Source organism: Pogona vitticeps, chromosome 4 (genome assembly GCF_051106095.1).
Source record: "Pogona vitticeps strain Pit_001003342236 chromosome 4, PviZW2.1, whole genome shotgun sequence".
Classification (NCBI taxonomy): Eukaryota; Metazoa; Chordata; class Lepidosauria; order Squamata; family Agamidae; genus Pogona; species Pogona vitticeps.
The window spans coordinates 237,064,058-237,084,232 of NC_135786.1; the positions used below are offsets into that span (position 1 = coordinate 237,064,058).

At 44.6% G+C, this 20,175-nt stretch overlaps 1 protein-coding gene across 8 annotated transcripts in view; it reads left to right on the plus strand.

The window, feature by feature from the left end:
- Positions 1–20,175, plus strand: part of ADGRB1 (adhesion G protein-coupled receptor B1) — a 394,593-nt gene that overhangs the window by 349,698 nt on the left and 24,720 nt on the right. For 4 of the 8 annotated variants that reach the window (XM_078392021.1, XM_078392023.1, XM_078392022.1 and 1 more), the window contains exons 23-26: positions 4,209–4,275; positions 5,812–5,897; positions 11,436–11,534; positions 18,765–18,936. In XM_078392021.1, coding sequence (XP_078248147.1) covers positions 4,209–4,275; positions 5,812–5,897; positions 11,436–11,534; positions 18,765–18,936 — 424 coding nt within the window. The remainder of the gene's footprint in view (positions 1–4,208; positions 4,276–5,811; positions 5,898–11,435; positions 11,535–18,764; positions 18,937–20,175) is intronic. The other 4 variants (XM_078392025.1, XM_078392027.1, XM_078392026.1 and 1 more) reach the window with 1 other exon arrangement.

The following is a 20,175-nucleotide window of genomic DNA, read 5'->3' on the forward strand; positions in this document are numbered from 1 at the left end:
CCAGCGGGGACCACTGCTATCATCCTCAGAATCAGCAGCAAACATCTGACAGGGGAGCCGGGCCTGCTGCCATCTCTGCGCATGCGCCCACCTATCATCTGGCTGGCCGGCGCATGCACAGAGACAGCAGCAGGCTCTGGGAAACTGCAAAGTAGTTTGTTTTTTTCAGGTGTTTTTGATTGTTCATGGTTTGTGGTTCATGGGCAGCCACCAACCGATGGTCTTCCGGTTCGTGCCCATCTCTAATGAAGACTTATCATCTGGCCAGCCTCTTGATCTGGTCAACGTCTTGAAAATGATCCCATCTATACCATCTGGTGAGAGAGGAAATTGAGTCTGGAGCTGTTTGGAAACCAGCCGAGCTATTTCTCAACTCGGGAGCTGGTGGGAGAGGGGAGGAGAGCCTGCCTTCTTTCTAAGACAATGGAATGAGAGAATTAGTAATTCATCCACCCCCAAATGATTGCTTAGGTTAAACAAGAGTAACCTTTTTGGAATTTTACTTTTGGAACTTCGTTAGGAACACCAACCTTAAAAAGAGGCCAGTCGTTGGTCTGTCCAGAAAGAATCGGTGTAACCTTTTTACTGAATCCTCATCTGGCAAACAGTCAACCCACATTCTGAAAGGTCATGCTGTTAATGTGCTGGAAGTCACTTAAATAGTTTGAATGTAATTGTGTGTCTATCAACTGGGAAACCTCATCTTCTCATAGATTAACCTCAGTTCTTGCACGGAACATTAGAAGAGATCTTGGTTTGTCACAATTCGACCTGAATTACAAAATCGGTGATCCCTGAAAAAAAGCAGAATTTATTTCCATTAGCATGGATCTGCAGTACCAACCCAAGGCACACAAGCATCCATACACAACTGCTTCCACTTGTTGTCAGACTCTCGGCCCTTGAAGCAACAGGGTAAAAACCAGGCTGCTATTATTAACTCTGTAGCATCTTCTCCACCGTCACTCTTTTCTCCTTGTCTTTTACTACATTCGCTGTCACAGTCATCAAGAGATCCCACCGTGATTCAGAAAGTAAGATTCCCCCCCACACACACACACACTCATTGAAAGCACGGCGGTGTAGTAGTACATCATCTGCTCATTTATTTTTTATTGTTTGTATCCATTGCTAGACTGTCCAAGACAGCCAGGAACAATATCTCTTGGATGTTAAAAATGGTACCTGAGACAGTAAGAGAATCCTTTTTATCATGCCCTTCAATCGGAAAATTCGAATCAAGGTCTATCTCAATCTGTGGGTCCCCAGATGTTTTTGGACTAAAACTCCCAGAAGCCTTCAGCATTAGCTGTACTGGCTAGGATTTCTGGGAGCTGTAGTCCAAGACCATTTGGGCACTTCAGTTTGGGAGTCATTGGTCTACTGTCTCCAAGAGCAGGATCAGGGACTGGTTTGCTACTCTAACTTGAATGAGAGCACTCAGGTTATCACTGTGAGACCAAACCAGGGGGGATGGGGTCATTGGAAGACTCTAATTAGCGAATTTAATTTATTAGCACAGAATGTGGCCATGGCCCTAGGCTTATATGGCTCCAAAAAACCAGGTTTACCTTCACACACCAAGATGGCATGTTTCATGATTCACTGAGATTCTCAGTAGGTCCAAGGTGTAGAAGAAGTTTACATGAAGCTCCGTCCCTAATCTTAACCCAAACTCTAGCCCTCCTGCTCATTCACAGACCTTACCTTCAGTACACTGGGATTCTTATGAGGCTCAAGAATTACCCATAACTCACTCCATGCAATTTTTAAAGATTGTAACACATAACAGTCAAACAAAATCCATTCAGGATTGAACCTTGGTTAAAAAAGGAGCTGCTGGGCCAGCTGGTCCATGTGGGAGCAAACAGCAGTGGAGAGGGATCTGTCAGACCATTGGCTCCACTCCCCTCCAAACAAATGGAAGTTCATCGTTAGAAATAAAAAGCTGACTGAACTCAACATACCTTGGGTCTTACCCGGATTTTTCCTATGTTCCTTCCTGGATGTGTTCTCTAGCCCTTGATGCGAAGAGGGTGAAGACCTCACATTCTAGTGGTAAAAAGAAGGGCAAAGTTGAAAAGAGTACAGTCTTAGGGCTTACAAGGGAACATGGAAGCAGTGTTTACTTTGAGGGGATATTTAAGAAGCTATATTCACTTGACCCAAGGCTGACCTCCTTTAGCTTCAAGTCTTTAACCTGGATAATTTCTGTCCTCCAACAATGCATAGCTTGTGAGCCCCTAGCCAGCAGCAACACGGGCCATGCCTTTGTTCCCAAAAGCAAAGAGTTGGCAGGCTTGTGGAGCATGGCAGATGCCATTAGTGACCTCCGAAGGGAATGGAGGATGCCTCCCGCTTCTTCAGAATGATATTTAGGCACTAGGGGTGTCCAGGGAGTGGATTCCCCAATGCTCAGAAAACAGATATGAGAACCAGCTGAGCAGATCTCACACAGGAGGAAAGAGAATCAATCAAATGCTACATTAGATAGATCTGGGAGAGGACCACGCTCTTGGCCATCTTGTAGTGACCTCTAGAATTCAGATGTTGTTATTTTAATCCCCCAAATACACATGTCTGTAGCATCTGCATGCATTGCCATGAATTAAACTGAATGTATCCTTCTCCTGGGAAGGGCAGAATTTGATGAAACTTCAGACACTGGGGTGGAATGAAAAGCTTTACTGGTCCAACTGAAGGATCAAGAGATCTAGGGGCCATCAGAGGCTGCGTTCCCTTGGATCTGAACTTTCTATCCTTCAACATCTCTCTATCCTTCAACATCTCAGTCTTCCCTTCTACATGCTAAGCATACTAAATGTACCCAATGTGTAGCCTGCATAATTAACTTGTAAACCGCCCAGAGAGTGCTTGAGGCGCTATGGGGCGGTATATAAGCAGCACATTTTGCTTTGCTTTTGCTTTTTTAGTTTAACCTGCTGAATGTAAAAAGCAAGAGGTTTTGAATATATCTCAGAAGGCCAGTCTTCCATAGGTTCCCTATCTATCTATCTATCTATCTATCTATCTATCTATCTATCTATCTATCTATCTATCTATCTATCTATCTATCTATCTATCTATCTATCTATCTATCTATCTATCTATCTATCTATCTATCTATCTATCTATCTATCTATCTATCTATCTATCTATCTATCTATCTATCTATCTATCTATCTATCTATCTATCTATCATGTCACTAGTTGGGTGGGATAGACACTAGAAGGAAATCTTGACTCATGATAAGGTGAACTCAAAAACATCCTCAGAAGGAGTTCTCTTTTCTTTCACGACCCAAGGTTCAAGAGAGAAGGAAAAATTTGTGTAATAGGAAGTTGAGCTTCAACCTAACACAAGAAACTGATTTGCTGGTTTATAATCATTCCACATGAATTAATGAAAAGATACACACACACACACACACACTTGAGACCTGCTCCTTGTTTCAACATTAAAACAAAACTTTGGTTGTGTAGTGCAGGGGTCCCCAACCCCTGGGCTGTGGACCAGTTCCAGTTTGTGGCCTTGGAGGGACCGGGCTGCTGGCAAAGATGAGCGGCGAGCAGGAGGGGAGGGGCGAGCGAAGCTCCGCCTCCTGTCAATGCTGGTTCCGATGCCGCTGCTGATCTGACAGGAGGCGGAGCTTCTCTGCTGGCTCTCCTCCTGCGGCTGCTACATCAGCTGTGCCTGCGCCATTAGAATCTCATAGGATCCTGCGCTCCTTGTGGTGCAGTGGTTAAACCACTGTACTGCAGCCAAAACTATGCTCATGACCTGGGGTTCAAATCCCAGGTAGCCGGCTCAAGGTTGACTCAGCCTTCTATCTTTCCAAGGTTGGTAAAATGAGTACCCAGCTTGCTGGGGATGGGGGGCAATGTGTAGCCTGCATAATTAACTTATAAACTGCCCAGGGAGTGCTTGAAGCGCTATTGGGTGGTATATAAGCAGCACACTTTGCTTTGCTCTTAGGTTCTAATGCTGGTGCTGATCTAACAGGAGGTGTAATGAGCTTGATTCAAAGCAATCCTCCAACAACCTACCGCATAACAAGTAACACACCCACTCCCATTCCTAGGGAGAATGGTCTTCAATTCAACCAGCCCCTGGTGTCAAAACGGTTGGGGACTGCTGGTGTAATGGATACACCAAGCCTTCTTGATGCCCCGATTCTCAACTCTCCTGTTTTCTCTTTCTTTCCCAGCTGTTGGCTTTCCTTGGAAGGAGGTTTGCTCTATGCCTTCGTGGGACCTGCCGCGGCTGTCGTTTTGGTATTTCACCCCACTTTTAAGACCCACCCACCCCATGTGTGTCTTCCCATGTCTCTCATTCCCAAGCCCCTTTTTTTAAAAAAAGTCCTGTTTTAAAAAAATATCCTGGAATTCCTCAACAGGATGTAGCCTCTGGAAGAAAGCAAAAGTCCTCAGCTAAGGTTCTTTTCCCTCAGAAATATATATAGATCTTAATAGGCCCATGTAAAAATGCTGTATTCAAATCTATACAGCAGTATAGCATCCACACACTTAATTAATTCTGAATATGTATATATTCTGAATTAATTGTGTGGATGCTATACTGCTGTACAGATTTGAATATCACATTTTTAAATGGACCTATTAAGAATGGTTCACATAACTGAAAAGTAACAGAAACTTGATGCTAGATGCATTGATTTTGATCACATTAGTATCAATGGATAAAATGCCCCATGTATAAGACTTTTCTAATCCAAAATTAAGAAATCTAAGTGGGGCATAGCAAGGGTGGGGGGAAAGGGATCAAAGTGCTGCAGGATAGCTTTGATCCCTGCTTTCCCCTCCACTTGTTTTTGTTCTCTCCTCAGCTTACTTCCATGTATAAGATGACCCTCAATTTTTAATTTATTGTCGATGGATGAAATGTAGTCCAGAAGCAAAGGTCTGAAATTCATGGCTGTTGTTTTGGAGACCGGGGGGGGGGGGACACCATGATATTGTGCAGGATCTCTCCACTGTAGAGAAATTCCTGGAGTGACACTATGTTCTCATTTTGGGCAGAAACCAGCAGTCAGTATCTCCTTCCCCAGTTCCTCTCTACGTGTAGATAAAAACTAAGGATGGGATTTTAAAAAAATTATTTCTTGGACTACAGATCCTATCACTCTCCATTCTGGGAGTTCTACCTGACCAACACCTTACAGGTGCCTGAATGTGACTCCCCTGGGAGAAAGACCTCAATTGTATTTCCTCGAAGGCTTTGTGAGGTCGAGCGCCACCCAAGCAAGCAATACTGGAGGACTGGAAAGTTTGATTTTTGTGTGCATGACACAGCTTTCAGGGCCAGACGCCCCTTCCGAGTTGGTGGTGGGCAGCTCTCTGGCTGAACACTAAGGTGTTTCCCCTGTGTTGTATTGGTTTATGGTTTATTCCCAAAGCCGGGTGTGAGAGGATGGAACTAAAAAGAGAAGAAAGTGGACAGAGAGCCCCCACATACTAAATTTCTGTAGATTGAAAGAGAGAGGGAGAGAGATGGGGGGAAAAACACACCTAAAGTTTGCTTTCCCTTTAGAAGTTAGCCAAGTTCTTCCATCTTGAATCTCATCCGATATGGGGCCATGAATTGAGGAAGATGGTACTTTATGGTAGTGGTTCCCAGTCTTGAGCCTCCTGATGTTGGCGGACTCCCAGAAGCCTTCGCCATTAGCTGTGCTGGGAAGTGGAGCGATGGGAAGACGCATGCCGAGGGAAGGCTCCTGTGTGCTTGTTTCTGATGTTGACCGACGTGAGCTTTTCAAACCAACTTGTCTGTTGTTATCTCTTTCCCAACAGGTGAACATGGTTATTGGTATTCTGGTGTTTAACAAACTTGTATCCAAAGATGGAATAACAGATAAGAAACTGAAGGAACGGGCAGGGTATGCCTTATATCAATCATTCCTCTAACCAAAACGGGTAAAAACAGATGTTAAAAGGCCACGCGGGATAACCAGCCAAGAGAGGAGGACAAAAATACGAACCAATTCGGAAAAAGGACCAATTGGAAGAGTAGAGGTGAAATCCGCCATTAAAGCCTCTTTTTTTCTCTCTTTTCACTGAGAAAACAAGGTTGCTTGTCTTTGTGTGGTTTGCTAAAGGAGCATGCCTCTGACAGGGTGGGTATACGGTGCGGAACTGCAGCGCCGGCCTCAAAACCAAACTTGGCCAAGCCCCTTTGGTGTGTGTGCCAAGCCATGCTGGAATGAGCTCGGGAAAGGGTGGGATGAAATCTAGACGTGGTTGAATCTTGTTGGGGGACAAAAAGGGAGAATGGGGTGCAGAGTTCTGAGAAAAACAGGTAAAGTTTGGGAGTTCATCAAAGTTGCAACGGCCTCCCCGGTGTGACACCACTGTGACACTTTTTCTTGCATCAGCACTAATAATAGTAATAATAATAATAGTAATAATAATAGTACTGTAATAGTAGTAGTAGTAGTAGTAGTAGTAGTAGTAGTAGTACTACTACTACTACTACTACTACTACTACTAATAATAATAATAATAATAATAATAATAATAATAATAATACTAATAATACTAATACTACTACTACTACTACTAATACTAATACTAATACTAATACTAATAATAATAATAATACTAATACTAATACTAATACTAATACTAATACTAATAATAATAATAATAATAATAATAATAATAATAATAATAATAATAATAATAATAATAATAATAATAATAATAATAATAATAATAATAATAATAATAATAATAATAATAATAATAATAATAATAGCCACCTGAGAATTGCAGAGCTGGAAGGGATCTCATGGATCATCAAGTCTCGCCACTCTCCCGGAGGCACAGTGGGGATTCAAACTCTCAACTTAGATGCCTAAACCACTGAGCTCTCCAACAGTTACTTGCTCCCCTGCTGTATTTCCAGTATCCACCAGGGCAGCTCCAGTGAATTTGATTTTCTGCCAGAAATTCACCCTACCTGTTCCCCGAAATGCCACTGTTTACGCAGGCTCTGGGTCTCAAGAAGAACAGAAATGTGTTTTTTTGAAACATGGAAGATACCCCACCCCACCCCCCAAAAAAAGAAAAGAAAAGAAAGGTCAACCAGTGTGAGATGTTTCTCTTCTATATGGGAAGGGAAAGACCAACAGTTTCTTATCAGCAGCTTTGGCAGGAACCCCCCCACACACACACACTTGCTATTCTGCCTGTTTGGTGCAGAGATTGGTCTACACAAAAACTATTTTGGACAAAAAATGTACGCAAATTTTACACAAAAAAATGTGAAAACATAAGAAATGCATGACGGACAGAAAGCCATGCTCACAGCTATGCCCAATGGACAGATAGTGCTGGAAATGTTCCAGTCCCGTTGGCAAGAATGAAATGAGTGAAGATTCACATCCTTCCTGGCCATCATGGATTCATTTTAATTGAAATACAGTGGTGCCTCGCATAACGTTTTTAATTGGTTCCAAAAAAAAAACCTTATGCGAAAAAAACTTTATGCGAAACACCATTTCCCATAGAGATGCATTGGAAACCGGTTAATCCGTTCCAATAGGCACGGATTGGCGTCCTTAAGCGAAAAAACCCATAGGAAACATTGTTAAACGATACAATGTTTCCTCCATTGGAATGTATTGAAGCCGACTCAATACATTTCAATGGCTTTGCGAAGTCAATTTTTGCAAATTTAAGTGTGTCATAAAAGGGTCAAAAATGTTTTTAAATGCTTGGATTAGCTTCTGCACCCTCTAAAACGGATGCAAAAGTTAATTTGGCTTTGATCTGACTTTTCGTTAATTTATGGTGAATTTTTCCCCCCAACTTTTGACAGCTGTCAAAATCTGACAGCTCCATTGTTTCCTATGGGGGAGAAAAAAATTCACAAAAAATTAACAAAAAGTCAGATCAACGCCAAATTAAGTATGCACACATTTTAGAAGGTGCACTAACGATTCCAAGCATTTAAAACCGTTTTTCAACATGTTAAGACACTTTTGTAATTGAAAAAATGAACATCGTTAAGTGAAGCAGGGGACCTAAAACCAAAAACGTTAAGCGAAGCATGGTCCCAAAATCGCTATGTGAAAATCGCCCATAGGGAAAAACGTTATACGAAGCATAATCTGACTCTGAAAAAATAAACGTTAAGCGAAAAAAACATTAAACGAAGCAAATGTTATGCGAGGCACCACTGTATAGATGTGCAAGTGAAGAAATATGGGATTCTCTTCACTCCTTCTCTTCTTATGGGATGTCCTTTTAGCCTCCCTCCTCCCAGCCCTCGGAACGCAGCTCATGTAGACCATAAGCCAAGGTGGGCTTCTGAAATCTACACTTGCCGTTCCCTCTCATAGTGGAAATCTGGCCCTGTGCCTTTTGCTATGCAGTTGGAACAGCTTCCAGCTTAAACCCATGGCCTTTACCAACACTGGATCTCACAGCTTCCTTCATTCCTAGCCATTATTGTAATGGGTCTCGGGTTCCACTGAAAAAGCCCAAACTTCGTATACCAGGGTCCAAAAACCCTGATTAATTCAGAAGAATTAATGGCTGTGAAGCCACTGCTCTAAACCAGTGGTCCTCCAACTGGGGTCTTCTTACATGTTCTTAGACTTCAAGTCCCAGAAGCCTTCACCACTTGCTATGCTGGCCAGGATTTCTGGGAGTTGCAGTCCAAGAACATCTGGGGACACAGGTTTGGGAACCAGTACTAGGTTCTGGTCCTTAAAAAGGGGTAGGTAGGTAAGATCATAACTGATTGCATATGTAGACATTCCTGGGCTTTATCACAGTCCATATGCATGGAGGTCTCATTTTGCTAGATTTTTAGGTGCAAGGTGGCCGTGATATCACCAGCCCTGTGTTACACCCAAGATGTCAGGTATGGATTTCAGGCATCTGTGGATTCTGAGATGATGTGGTGGGACTGATGTTTGTTCCCAAAAGCATTCTGCAGCTTTGAGTTCCTGATTGATTTAAAGCCTATTTTAAACTCTGGTTCCCCTCTGTATGAGAAGCAAAGTCCGTACTGTCAGAATGGCATCAACATGCATGCAGGCCTTCCAAAATTAACCTGAAAAGTTGGCCATGTTGACTCAGAAGTAGAGTGGAACAGGTAGAGTGTTGAGACAATCATAACAAGGAAGTGTCACGCTATCTGCCCCTCCTTAGTGAAAGTCATTATGCATCTCTGTCAGGCATGTTTAATCCAGTATCAAACCACACAGACATCAAAGGGCTTTATGGTAAGCCATTCTCTTGCTAAAACACGGATGTGTTTGCACTTGTTCCTCCTCCAGCTGGTTATCAGCTGTGTTCAAAGTGCTCTGGAAATAGAGAATGCTTAGGTAAATGTGGGGTGCTGCTGATTTTCATATCTTCTCCGCTTTCTTCTTTGGTTAATCTCTTCAGTTGCGTGTGAAATGCTTTTAGTGGTGTGTTCTCCATGTTGAGTGTGTCTGCTGATTTTGTTAACCGTTTGAAATGTGTTACCTGTTCAACATGCCCAAGTGCCTGGAGGACTAAGGGATGTGTCAATTTTGGTCAAATGACTTAAGTACCAGGTTGAGCTCAGCCTGTGTTGTTATTTTTTTTTTCAAACTGTGTTGGAAAGAAGGGGGGGAAACAGGCATACATATGCCTAGAGTGGTCGCAAGACCAGATAGGCAGGATATAAATAGAATCAATAAATAAAAATAAATAAATACGCATGTGATCGCACATCATTTTGAAGGAAAATGAGTTGAGCGGGTTCACAGCAGAGAGACTGGAGTCCAATGTCTTCTTTTTAAATGATAACCAGTGCAATTTGATGCACTACAAGAAATTCAAGGCTGTGACAAACAGACAGAGAGAAGACTTCCTTCCTTTCCCTCCGCCCTTGACTATATTTCCTTTTGCTCACCTGGGAAATTCAGTTTCCTTTATTAATAGGATCCATGGCCGGAGTTGGCCCTGTACAAAAGAACATCACAGAAGAGAAGAAGCAATATATCTATCGAAAGGGAAGAAAGTGAGAGGGAGGGAGACACATGGTCTCCTCTTCCACACGCTGAGCCAATGTGGTGCTGTTGCCCACAATTTAAGCGGGGACCATCCCTGGTGGAAGACCAAGAAAAGGGGACCAGCGTGGGGCGATGTAATTTTATGAATGCGAAGAGATACACGCTAGTGGCTATGCTTTACAAGCCCCTTCTTCTTGGTTTCTTATTGGTTTCTTATGCTAACTCCTTAGCAGGATGTTTGTGGTGGTGACGGAGATGAGGCTCGGACAACAGGTTTCGACCAGTTTTAAGACAACTCTGGCCATCCCTGATAAGGGTTTGCGTATACAGCCTTAGGTTGTCTAGACCAGGGGTCCCCAATCTTGGGCCTCCAGATGTTCTTGGACTTCAACTCCCAGAAATCCTGGCCAGCAGAGGTGGCAGTGAAGGCTTCTGGGAATTGTAGTCCAAGAACATTTGGAGGCCCAAAGTTGAGGACCACTGGTCTAGACTGTTCCAGAGGCTCCTTCTCAAGACCATCCTCCCATCTTCCCCCATACAGCTACAGCGATAAATATTCTTTAAAGCATACATGAGAACCCGGCACATAGGCACAGACAGGCCCTGAGATTCCCAACCACACCTCACAAGGTACAGACGAGACAATGTGCGATTTTAAGGCTAACAATAAGGCTAACAACTGACCATATACCACCACCACCCACCCTGAGAAATGTGGATATTTTCCGGTTGCTGCTGGTGGTGGAATCTTGGTTCCTATTCGGGTTAACTGTGGGTTCTCCTTTCATGGAGGAGTTCTCTGCACATTTGTCTTTACTTCTGAAAGACTTACTATGATGGCCATTGAAAGGACACCTTGGGTGGGGTGGGGGTATGTGGAGGAGGAGGGCATGGCCAACTTGAGCCCCCCTGGCTCCCTCCAGATCTTCTTTGATGCAGGAGCTTCCTCAGATGTCTCCCAGTCATCAAGCCGACCCTGGAGTCCATCGTGATACCACCAGATGACCTTGAAGGTCAGGTTCTCACCCCTCCATCCTTTCCAACACAGTTCTGTCTAACCCCCGTGACGTTGACACAACTCTTGATCTTCCATGGGGCGGATGGGTTGGGGGGGTGATGGGCTGGGGCTCATGGTTTCCTCCCCCTTGAATGACATTGTTAAGAGTGTTGACCCTCCCCTTTCTGCTACTTTCCCCCCTCTCTTTTTCAAACTATGGGTGTCGTCAGTTTTTTGGGGGGGTTCATTTTGCCCCGCTCCCCTTTTCTTTCCTTTTAAACTGTTTGGTTAAATATTCTGCTCCTTTTCCTGCTTTTTTCCCCCCTTCCTTCCTTCCTGCCTGCTTTCCTCCCCCCTCGCCCTTTTCATTTGTGTTCACAAGCAAAGTGTTTTGTTTTGTTTCAGTCTTTTAATTTTAATTACAGTCAGATGGCAGTGCCTCTTTACGGCATCACGCTCAAATGTACCAAGTGTGGAGTGGTTTCTTCCGCTGACGTTTCGGCCACAGCCACCAGTAACGCCATGTTAGTTCCTCTAATTTCAACTTCCTTTCTTTCTCCTTTTTAGTATTATTATGATTTCTTTCTTTTCGTTACGAGCCTTCCTCCTCCGCCATGCTCCTTTGCTGCACCTGGTCTTGATTTCTTCCACCCGGCTCTTTGGCCTTCCTTGTTCTCTCCCTGGTCCTCATCCCGAGGGCTACCTTTCCCCAGAGGTCCCCTCCAATTGTCCCGTTCTAGAGGCCACCCACATCCTGCTGTTCAGAAGTTATTTGGAGGCCAATTTTGCTAACGCCAGCGAGGCACTTCCGTTTTGCTTACCAGCAAATGCAGTATCCAGACCCGGCCTCCAGCCTACCACATTTTTGTCTTCCCGAAGGAAAGAGGCAGAAATGATGATTATGTATCAGCCATGTTCTCTGGATACTCTTAGAATGTCCTTTTGTGGTCTTTTGACTTCCCATTAGTGTTGTGGAGGACATCTCCTATTGCCACGCAGCCTTTCCAGTTGCCCACACATCCTAATCGAGGGAAACATTTTTATCTCATGATATTTTTCCCTGTGGGTTTCTTTAGCCGATGAATAGGATGTCAAGGATGTGATGGAACAGCAAAGAAGTTTGGGGGCAATTAAAAAAAAAAAGACGTTTACACCCATGCCGTTGCCGCCCTGTAATTGTGATAAAAGAAAGAACCCCTTGTCCTTTTCTCACACCCCTCAACCCACCATTCAGTGAACATTTACTTCTCCGTATTTCTCCTCTTGAAAATTTTGTCTGTTGAGTTCCTTTCAAATTGAGTGAGATTAGTCAGAAGTGAAGAGTGCAAATGAGTCTTTCGAGAGAGTCGTGGCATGGTCTGAAAGATTTATTTTTAAAAAATGATAATAATAATAAAGAAAAGGTACCGCTGGCTAGAACCTGAGATTCAACCTTAATGCCATATTTAAGGGACGGCCCAACTATGCTCTCGGTTTACGCAGGTGTCTGGCACGTTTCCATTTCAAAATCTGGCCGTGCTTTGTGTTGGCAGCTAAGAATCCTCAGATTGCTTATGGAAAAAAGCATGAAAAGAGAGCCTGCATTTTAGGGTTGATTTTTGGAGAGAAGGATGTTTCAAAGTATTGTGTAGGGAACAATAGAAGCCTTAGAGAAATGAGAGGCAAGACCCCTTTGCTATCCTGTTGTTCGTGGTGCCCCAGTGACAGATAGCTTCCATGCTCCAGCGTCTCCCCTGTCCTCTTGACTTCTAGATGTAATGCAGGTTTCTGGTTATGTCTGATCAAGATCTCCATGGTGTATCACACCTTAGACCAGTGGTCCCCAACCTTGGGCCTCCAGATGTTCTTGGACTTCAACTCCCAGAAATCCTGGCTAGAAATCCTGGGAGTTGTAGTCCAAGAACATCTGGAGGCCCAAGGTTGGGGACCACTGCCTTAGATCACATGTTCCTCAGACCCCTCTTAGGTAAAGGTAAAGGTTCCCCTTGACAATTTTTGTCCAGTCGTGTTTGACTCTAGGGGGCGGTGCTCATCCCCGTTTCCAAGCCATAGAGCCAGCGTTTTGTCCAAAGACAATCTTCCGTGGTCACATGGCCAGTGTGACTTAGACACGGAACACTGTTACCTTCCCACCGAGGTGGTCCCTATTTATCTACTTGCATTTGCATGCTTTCGAACCGCTAGGTTGGCGGGAGCTGGGACAAGGGACGGGCGCTCACTCCGTCGCGTGGATTCGATCTTACGACTGCTTGGTCTTCTGACCCTGCAGCACAGGCTTCTGCGGTTTAGCCCACAGCACCACCACGTCCCCATTAGGTAGCCTGTTCTAAAGACAGAGGCACCCTTACTGGGCTGCCTCAAAGTCTTGCACTGTTGTGAATGTGTCCACAATGCTTCACACATTGGCCCGCATTGAGTCCTCAAGAATCTGAGATTATGGGATATGTGGTTGCTGTTCCTGAGGTGCCACATGTGCCCCGGTCTACAAATCTTATCCAAGGAATGTTGTGATGGCTTATAAGGGCCATGTGATGTAAAATGGTCCCTCCCTCACTTTTGAAATGCTCAGGACAGCAAGTGGAGAAGGTTCTGTTTCAGAAACAGGAAGCTGTCCTAGAAAAGGTCTCTCTGGCCCAGGATGGCGCCCTCTGGCAGGCAGGAGGAGCTTTTGCATCACCTGCCACTGGATCCCTTTGAGCTAGAAACATCAGGGACTAAACATGCTGCCTTCAGTGGGCACAGCACATGCTCAGCCAAAGAGCGATGGCTGCCCCCCCTTTTGGAAATTAGGAAAGTAGTCTTAGAGAATTCCCAAGAAAAACTAAAATTATCCCACTCAAACTTATCCATAATGTTGGCTGCTCTATAAGGTAAAAGTAAAGGTTCCCCTTGACATTTAGTCCAGTCGTGTCCGACTCTAGGATGTGGTGCTCATGCACGTCTCCAAGCCGTAGAGCAAGCATTTGTCCGAAGACTGTTTCCATGGTCACGTGGCCAGCATGACTAGACATGGAACACTGTTACCTTCCCACCGAGGTGGTACCTATTTATCTACTCGCATTTTTACATGCTTTCGAATAGCTAGGTTGGCAGGAGATGGAATGAACAATGGGAGCTCCCTCCATCGCGTGGATTTGATCTTCCAACTGCAGGTCTTCTGACCTTGCAGCACAGAGGCTTCTGCAGTTTAACCCTCAGCGCCTCCACGTGTTGGATGCTCTGTATCATGGCTTAAATCACAGTAGGCTTCAGTGAAAGCCCATTCCTCATACAAGTGCAGAGTCTGCTTTTCTGTTTCCATACATGAAAGAACTGGCAAATTTGTTTAAAATCTGGGTGTGAAATCCAGTCCGAAGTGATGCTTCTGTGCAGTCTGAGCTTGTGGAATTAGAGGTTCAGCAAAGTCATTGAGGAAAGCAAAAACCACCATCATTCATCCAAGTGAACATCCTTCAGATTTGGGACCACAGGATCTTTGTTTGGTGCCTGGATATGAGAGACAGAGTATTGCAATTAGAGATGGGCACGAACCAGCCAGCAGTTTGCACTGGTTTGTCCTTTGGGTGAACAGGTGTGGGTGCCTGCTGCCTCCTCCAACAGGCGTCCCACTCAGAGGGTTGATGGTGTTTTGGGAGAGAGAGGGAGAGAGACCTAGGCATATTTCTGCTTAAAGGCTGCGGTACAACTTCTGTGCTATTCTGTGTCTTTACCCCCAAATTCCCTCCTGCAAATTTTGTTCAGCATCATCACTTGCATATGCTGCTCCTAACCAAACCCCTGGCTATCCCACGAAAACTCTGGCATGCCTCTGCTATCTCAGTTTTCTGTGTACCACTGTTCTCTTCTCACATTGGGAAGATGTGCAGCCTTAATGACTGCTTTCTGATTCTCCTTTCACATCTCCCCGCCTCCTCCTTCTTCTGCTACTCTTTCCACCCATTCAAAACCCATCCTTTCTTCTTGGTCCTATCTGCTCCGACAGTGCCGTCTGCTCTGTTTGGTTCCTGCCTGGAATCAACAAAATAAACTTCTCCTTCCTATCCTGCCTCACCCTCTTCTATGAATGCATCTATGCTTTTCTATGCTGTTCACTTCCCCACTTTTTAGGATCGACCTCGAAGTTTTCCTGAAGGCTCTCTCTGTCCTTTTCCTAATCATTTCTACAATACGTCCCTCTCATACTGTCCCTTCCAGCTTTCTATGTACTAAAGAAGCTTCTTTTTGACTCTTCCTTCTGTTTCCTTGGCATCTTAAGTACTTCCATCTAGCAGAGGCTGGCAAATCCAAGGAATAGGGGGCCTTATATCTGCTCTGGGTTTTCATCCAAACTTTGAAAGAGCTATCTAAGGGGGTCTAGTTTAGTACCTTTTGTGCTTTCTGTAAAGTTTGGATTTAAACCAGGAGCAGATTTCTCACTTCCCACAATCTCGGTAAGCAGCCTCCGCTGCTTCCATCTATGCCTAGCATTTGTGAGTTAGTGGCTCTTAAAGATGGCAGATGCTGGTAGCATTCTGCTTGTACTGACCCACCTTCCAAAGGTAGTTTAGGATTTAATGATTTAATTCTCAAGGTATGATTTAATTCTCAAAGGATTTCTCAGACCATGAGTATGGATGTAACGTGGCCCAAGCGTTCCAGGGTACTAAGCTAATGGAAGGTCCCATGTTGATACAAATCATAGGTAGTCCACCACTCTGGCTACAGTACAGGATCATACCCCAGGGCATCACCAACCCCAGCCAGGGGTGCTATGGAATCTACAACTCAGGCTGGATTTCCTTCCTCCCTTCTCCCTCGCCTCACCCAATGTTGGGAGAGCCACAGCCGGTGGCCAGCGAGCTACAAGTCAAACCAATTTGGGAACCACTGCTGCGAGTCAAAGCACGTGTGGAGCTTCCCATTTGATTTGAACCAACCAGAAATGATCCAGTTAGCAAGCTCTATGCCCGCCTGGACAGGCTCTTCATAGCAGAACCTAGTGGAGGAGACTCACCCAGATGTTGGCAGCTGTGCCTTGGGTAGGCAAATCAATGTCATTTAGTTACAGAACTGATTGACCCGGTAGACAAACTATAGACTTGTTGACTCTTTCTTGCACCTTGCATGGGAAATGCCTCTGCTTCTGTGTCATTGATCTCTCCCTCCTTCTACCCACCCTCATGTGTAGTTTCTGTTCCCCTTTTTTGGTCGGGTTGCATCCTCTTCTCCCCACCCTGTGCTTGTCCTCAAGTCAATGTTATTAAAGTTGTTGTCAAGAGTGGCTTTGTTGGGATTTCCTGTGAGCCCAGGTAATCTGTTGAACTGAGGAAGCAGGACTGGGGGTGTGCTAGAGTGGAGAAAAAGAGGTGGATGGTGGTATTATGGTTTGGTTTTGGGCTTTTTAAATATAGAGAATTGGCAGAAAGAAATATACTATATTTTCAGATTGTGAAAATATAGTATATTTCTTTCTGCCAACACAGAGCAGAGGCCAATGGCGTGAGCCTACCACACACTCCAGCAGACCTCCCATCACACAACCAGTTGTGCCACTACTCTTGCCACCAAAGTGAGAATGGGCACGCAATGCGGAGACTGCCAGAGTAGGTGAGGATGCTTAAGACATTTGCCTTTGTGCTCTACATTTGGGCCACAGAGCGTTGTCCTTTCTTTTAAATGGTCTTCATGCCAAATAAGTTAGCTTCAGCTTTCCCAAGATGGAAAACATACATACAGTATGTTTCTAGAAGAATATACTAAGAGACATTTATGAATTGGCACTGATTTATTCAGCCTTGGCATGCAATATTAGGCAAGAGTGCTCACCAAACAGCTAGCTGCAAAGTTCAAAGCTCACTACGAGTTATTCCCTAGGCACTCCGCTTGCACCATTTCCTGCTGTATGTTTCAAAACCAGCATGTTAAGCTGGTCAAAATTGGTATATCATTTGCCCATGGCAGTCTGCATTGGCTGCCCATGGCAGGAACCTCATGGCACAGTGGTTCAACTGCTGTACTGCAACTAAAACTCTGCTCACAACCTGGGGTTCAATCCCAGGTAGCTGGCTCAAGGTTCACTCACCCTTCCATCCGAGGTTCATAAAATGAGTCCCCAGCTGTGTAGCCTGCATCATTAACTTGTAAACTGCCCAGAAAGTGCTTCAAGTGCTATGGTGCAGTATATAAAGAACACATTTTGCTTTTTCTGCTTTTTGCATTAGTAGACCTTCCGTCCATTAATAGACGATTAGTTGGCCACATACGTTGAACAGGCTGCGGCTGCTTCTTAAGGAGCGATGACTTCCCAAACCCCCCATGTTCTTCCCACCTCAAGCAAATGTATTGTCACGGATGGTGGCCCTTTTGGCGAGCCTGAGGGTTGGGTGGTTTGGATACAGAATATTCACTTAGCGTTACACATAACCTCTTAGAAATGGATCCCAGGCATCTGGAGAAAAGTCAGAGGACGTGGCATTCTCATCGGTGAGGGTTCTGAAGCCCAGCATTGGCCCTAGGCCATTTTGTAGGCAGGGCCTATTTGTGCTTTGGACCTAACTGTGTGCCTGGGGGATTCTGGGAGTTGTAGTCCAAACCACCACCACCCCTGCAAATCTGCACCACTCTAATAAATATTTTATATTCAACTTGCTGCTTTGGGGTTTTCTACTAGCATTGCAATGCAAAAGTGCTCTACTCATCTGGAGAGTGGCCTGTAGCAAGCTCTCTCCTTGACTTCCTCACCCTCAGTTTACCAACACACACTATCAGAGAGGGAATGATTACTTGCTAATTTTGTTTTGTTTTGTTTTCAGCAATTTTGCAGTTCTTGCCATGCTGAGACACCCAAAGGAGATTTTCCTCCAACATCAGCCAGATTTCCTAGTTTCCCCTCCCCTGCCCAATTTTTCAGTTGTCATTCCATTTCATATTTTTACCTATCAGTCTGTACAGAAAACATCCAAGTTCTGTACAACAGAATGCCCTTTCTAGTGAATCCTGCGCAGGAATGATGCCATCCTGTTCAGGAGTTGTTTGGTGTTTCTTCTGCCCTTTCCAGGTGAATCCTATATAGGAATGATGCAATTCTGTGCAGGATTTGTAATAGCTCCAGGCTGGCATTTCCCCCAGATTTTTTTTAAAAAATTACAGCATGACAGCAGAGAAATCTTGCAAGATTTCTGGAGTGGTTTCTTGGAGAAAAAACACACATAAAGTGTCTCTCCCCTTGCCCAATTTCTCTTTGAGGGCAAAACGTGGCATACACAGTGCTACACTACCTAGCTTTTAAAGTCAAAATGTACTTAAATCAGGTGCAATGAAGAACCTGTTTTCTTTTCTCACGATCCTTAAAGGATGCACAGGAATAAACAGATACGCTCAAAGAAGTATCTATGCAGGACTGGTTTTTATGATTATTATTATTTTTCCAACTGAACCAACCGGACCATCCAACATCTGCAGACCCTGTATGTCTGTGTCTTGCAAAAAAATCCCAGAGAACAACTCATTCTCTGACCTAGCCTACAGTGGTTCAGTTAGGTTAGGTATGACTATAACAGCCATACATGTTTCTTTTCCCCCTATGAAGCATCCGTATTTTAATTTATTCATACCTCGGAAACCATTGGGGATCATTCTGCCTTGTACCAAAAGGGATCTTTTGGGATTAGGAAACCTGTGGGATTCTCTCACTTGAGTGACCACAGCACAGCCACGGGACTTGGGTCAAAGCTAAGTGATGTCTTCTCTTTGTTCCCTCCCCCTCCCCCAAACAGGGCATCCCTGTGGAGTTCCTGCGTTGTCCTCCCTCTCCTCGCCCTGACCTGGATGTCAGCTGTGCTGGCCATCACGGATCGCCGGTCGGCCCTCTTCCAGATCCTGTTTGCGGTTTTTGACTCCCTGGAGGGTTTTGTCATTGTCATGGTCCATTGCATCCTGAGAAGAGAGGTAGGCTCCTCTACGTTGTTGTTGCTTAGTGGTTAAGTCGTGTCCGGCTCTTCGTGACCCCACAGACCAGAGCACGCCAGGCCCTCCTGTCTTCTACTGCCTCCCGGAGTTGGGTCAAAGTGATGTTGGTTGCTTCGATGACACTGTCCAGCCATCTCGTCCTCGGTCGTCCCCTTCTCCTCTGGCCTTCACACTTTCCCAACATCAGGGTCTTTTCCAGGGGGGGGTCTTCTCTTCTCATGAGATGGCCAAAGTATTGGATCCTTGCCTACGTAGACCCTATTAAACTGAGGGCAGAAACAGACATTATGGAGAAGTTGTGTCTTCATGCTCGAAACACAGAGGTGTCTGAGAGATGTGATTTGGGCAGAGTCTCATGTCTGAGAAATCAAACTTTAGTGGCATGCTGTGCTTGAGTTCTGAGGACCACTTAGGGGGGGGGGGAAAGGAAGTTCATCTGTAAACTCCAGCAGGTAAAGGAATCTTTTGCACACAAAATCAGCCCTTCAGGGTTTTCTGTATCTAATGGTGGATTACCTGTAACAACTATTTCTGCCTTTATCCACATAGGTAATGTGCCCTATTCTGGAGGATACCCATTTCACTACCCTACAGAAGTAGTGTAGCTGGTTAGGGACGCAACCTTTGAGGGTTACTGCAATCTGATTTGCTCCAAGGATTTCAGGGGTATAAAGTCATTGAATTTTGGGGGTGGATGGAGGGAGATCCTTGGTAAAAACCTCACCAGCACTCCTAAATCCCTACATAGCTGTATTGTTGCCAAATGTGACCAAAACCCTAATACTTGTCTCCACCAGCAGAATGAAATGGATGTAAACCTTATTAATGAGTTGTCCGATGGAGAAAAGCTAGCAGCAACACCTGCTATTTCCACCAAATCAAGTGGCAAACTCCACAACAGTTGTGTTACACCAACGTAAAGGCTCAGTAGAATTGTGGTCCATGTCTCCTTGCAGCCTTATGAAAAAAAAAGATTTGGATCATCACCAACTGAGCTGAATAGGGGAGATTCATTTATTTATTTTTCTATACAGAAAAGTGGTCACTTTCTGTGTGTATCCATTTAAGTAACGAACGTATTTCAAAGCATTATGACTTGATTTGACTAATGCATGCTTGTCTACCTTTTTCAACGACATTCCTTTTTCATTGTGTACATTTTTCAAATGGTATTGGGTGCCTGTCTTCCTTCACCACAATTAGCTGCAAGACTTGGAA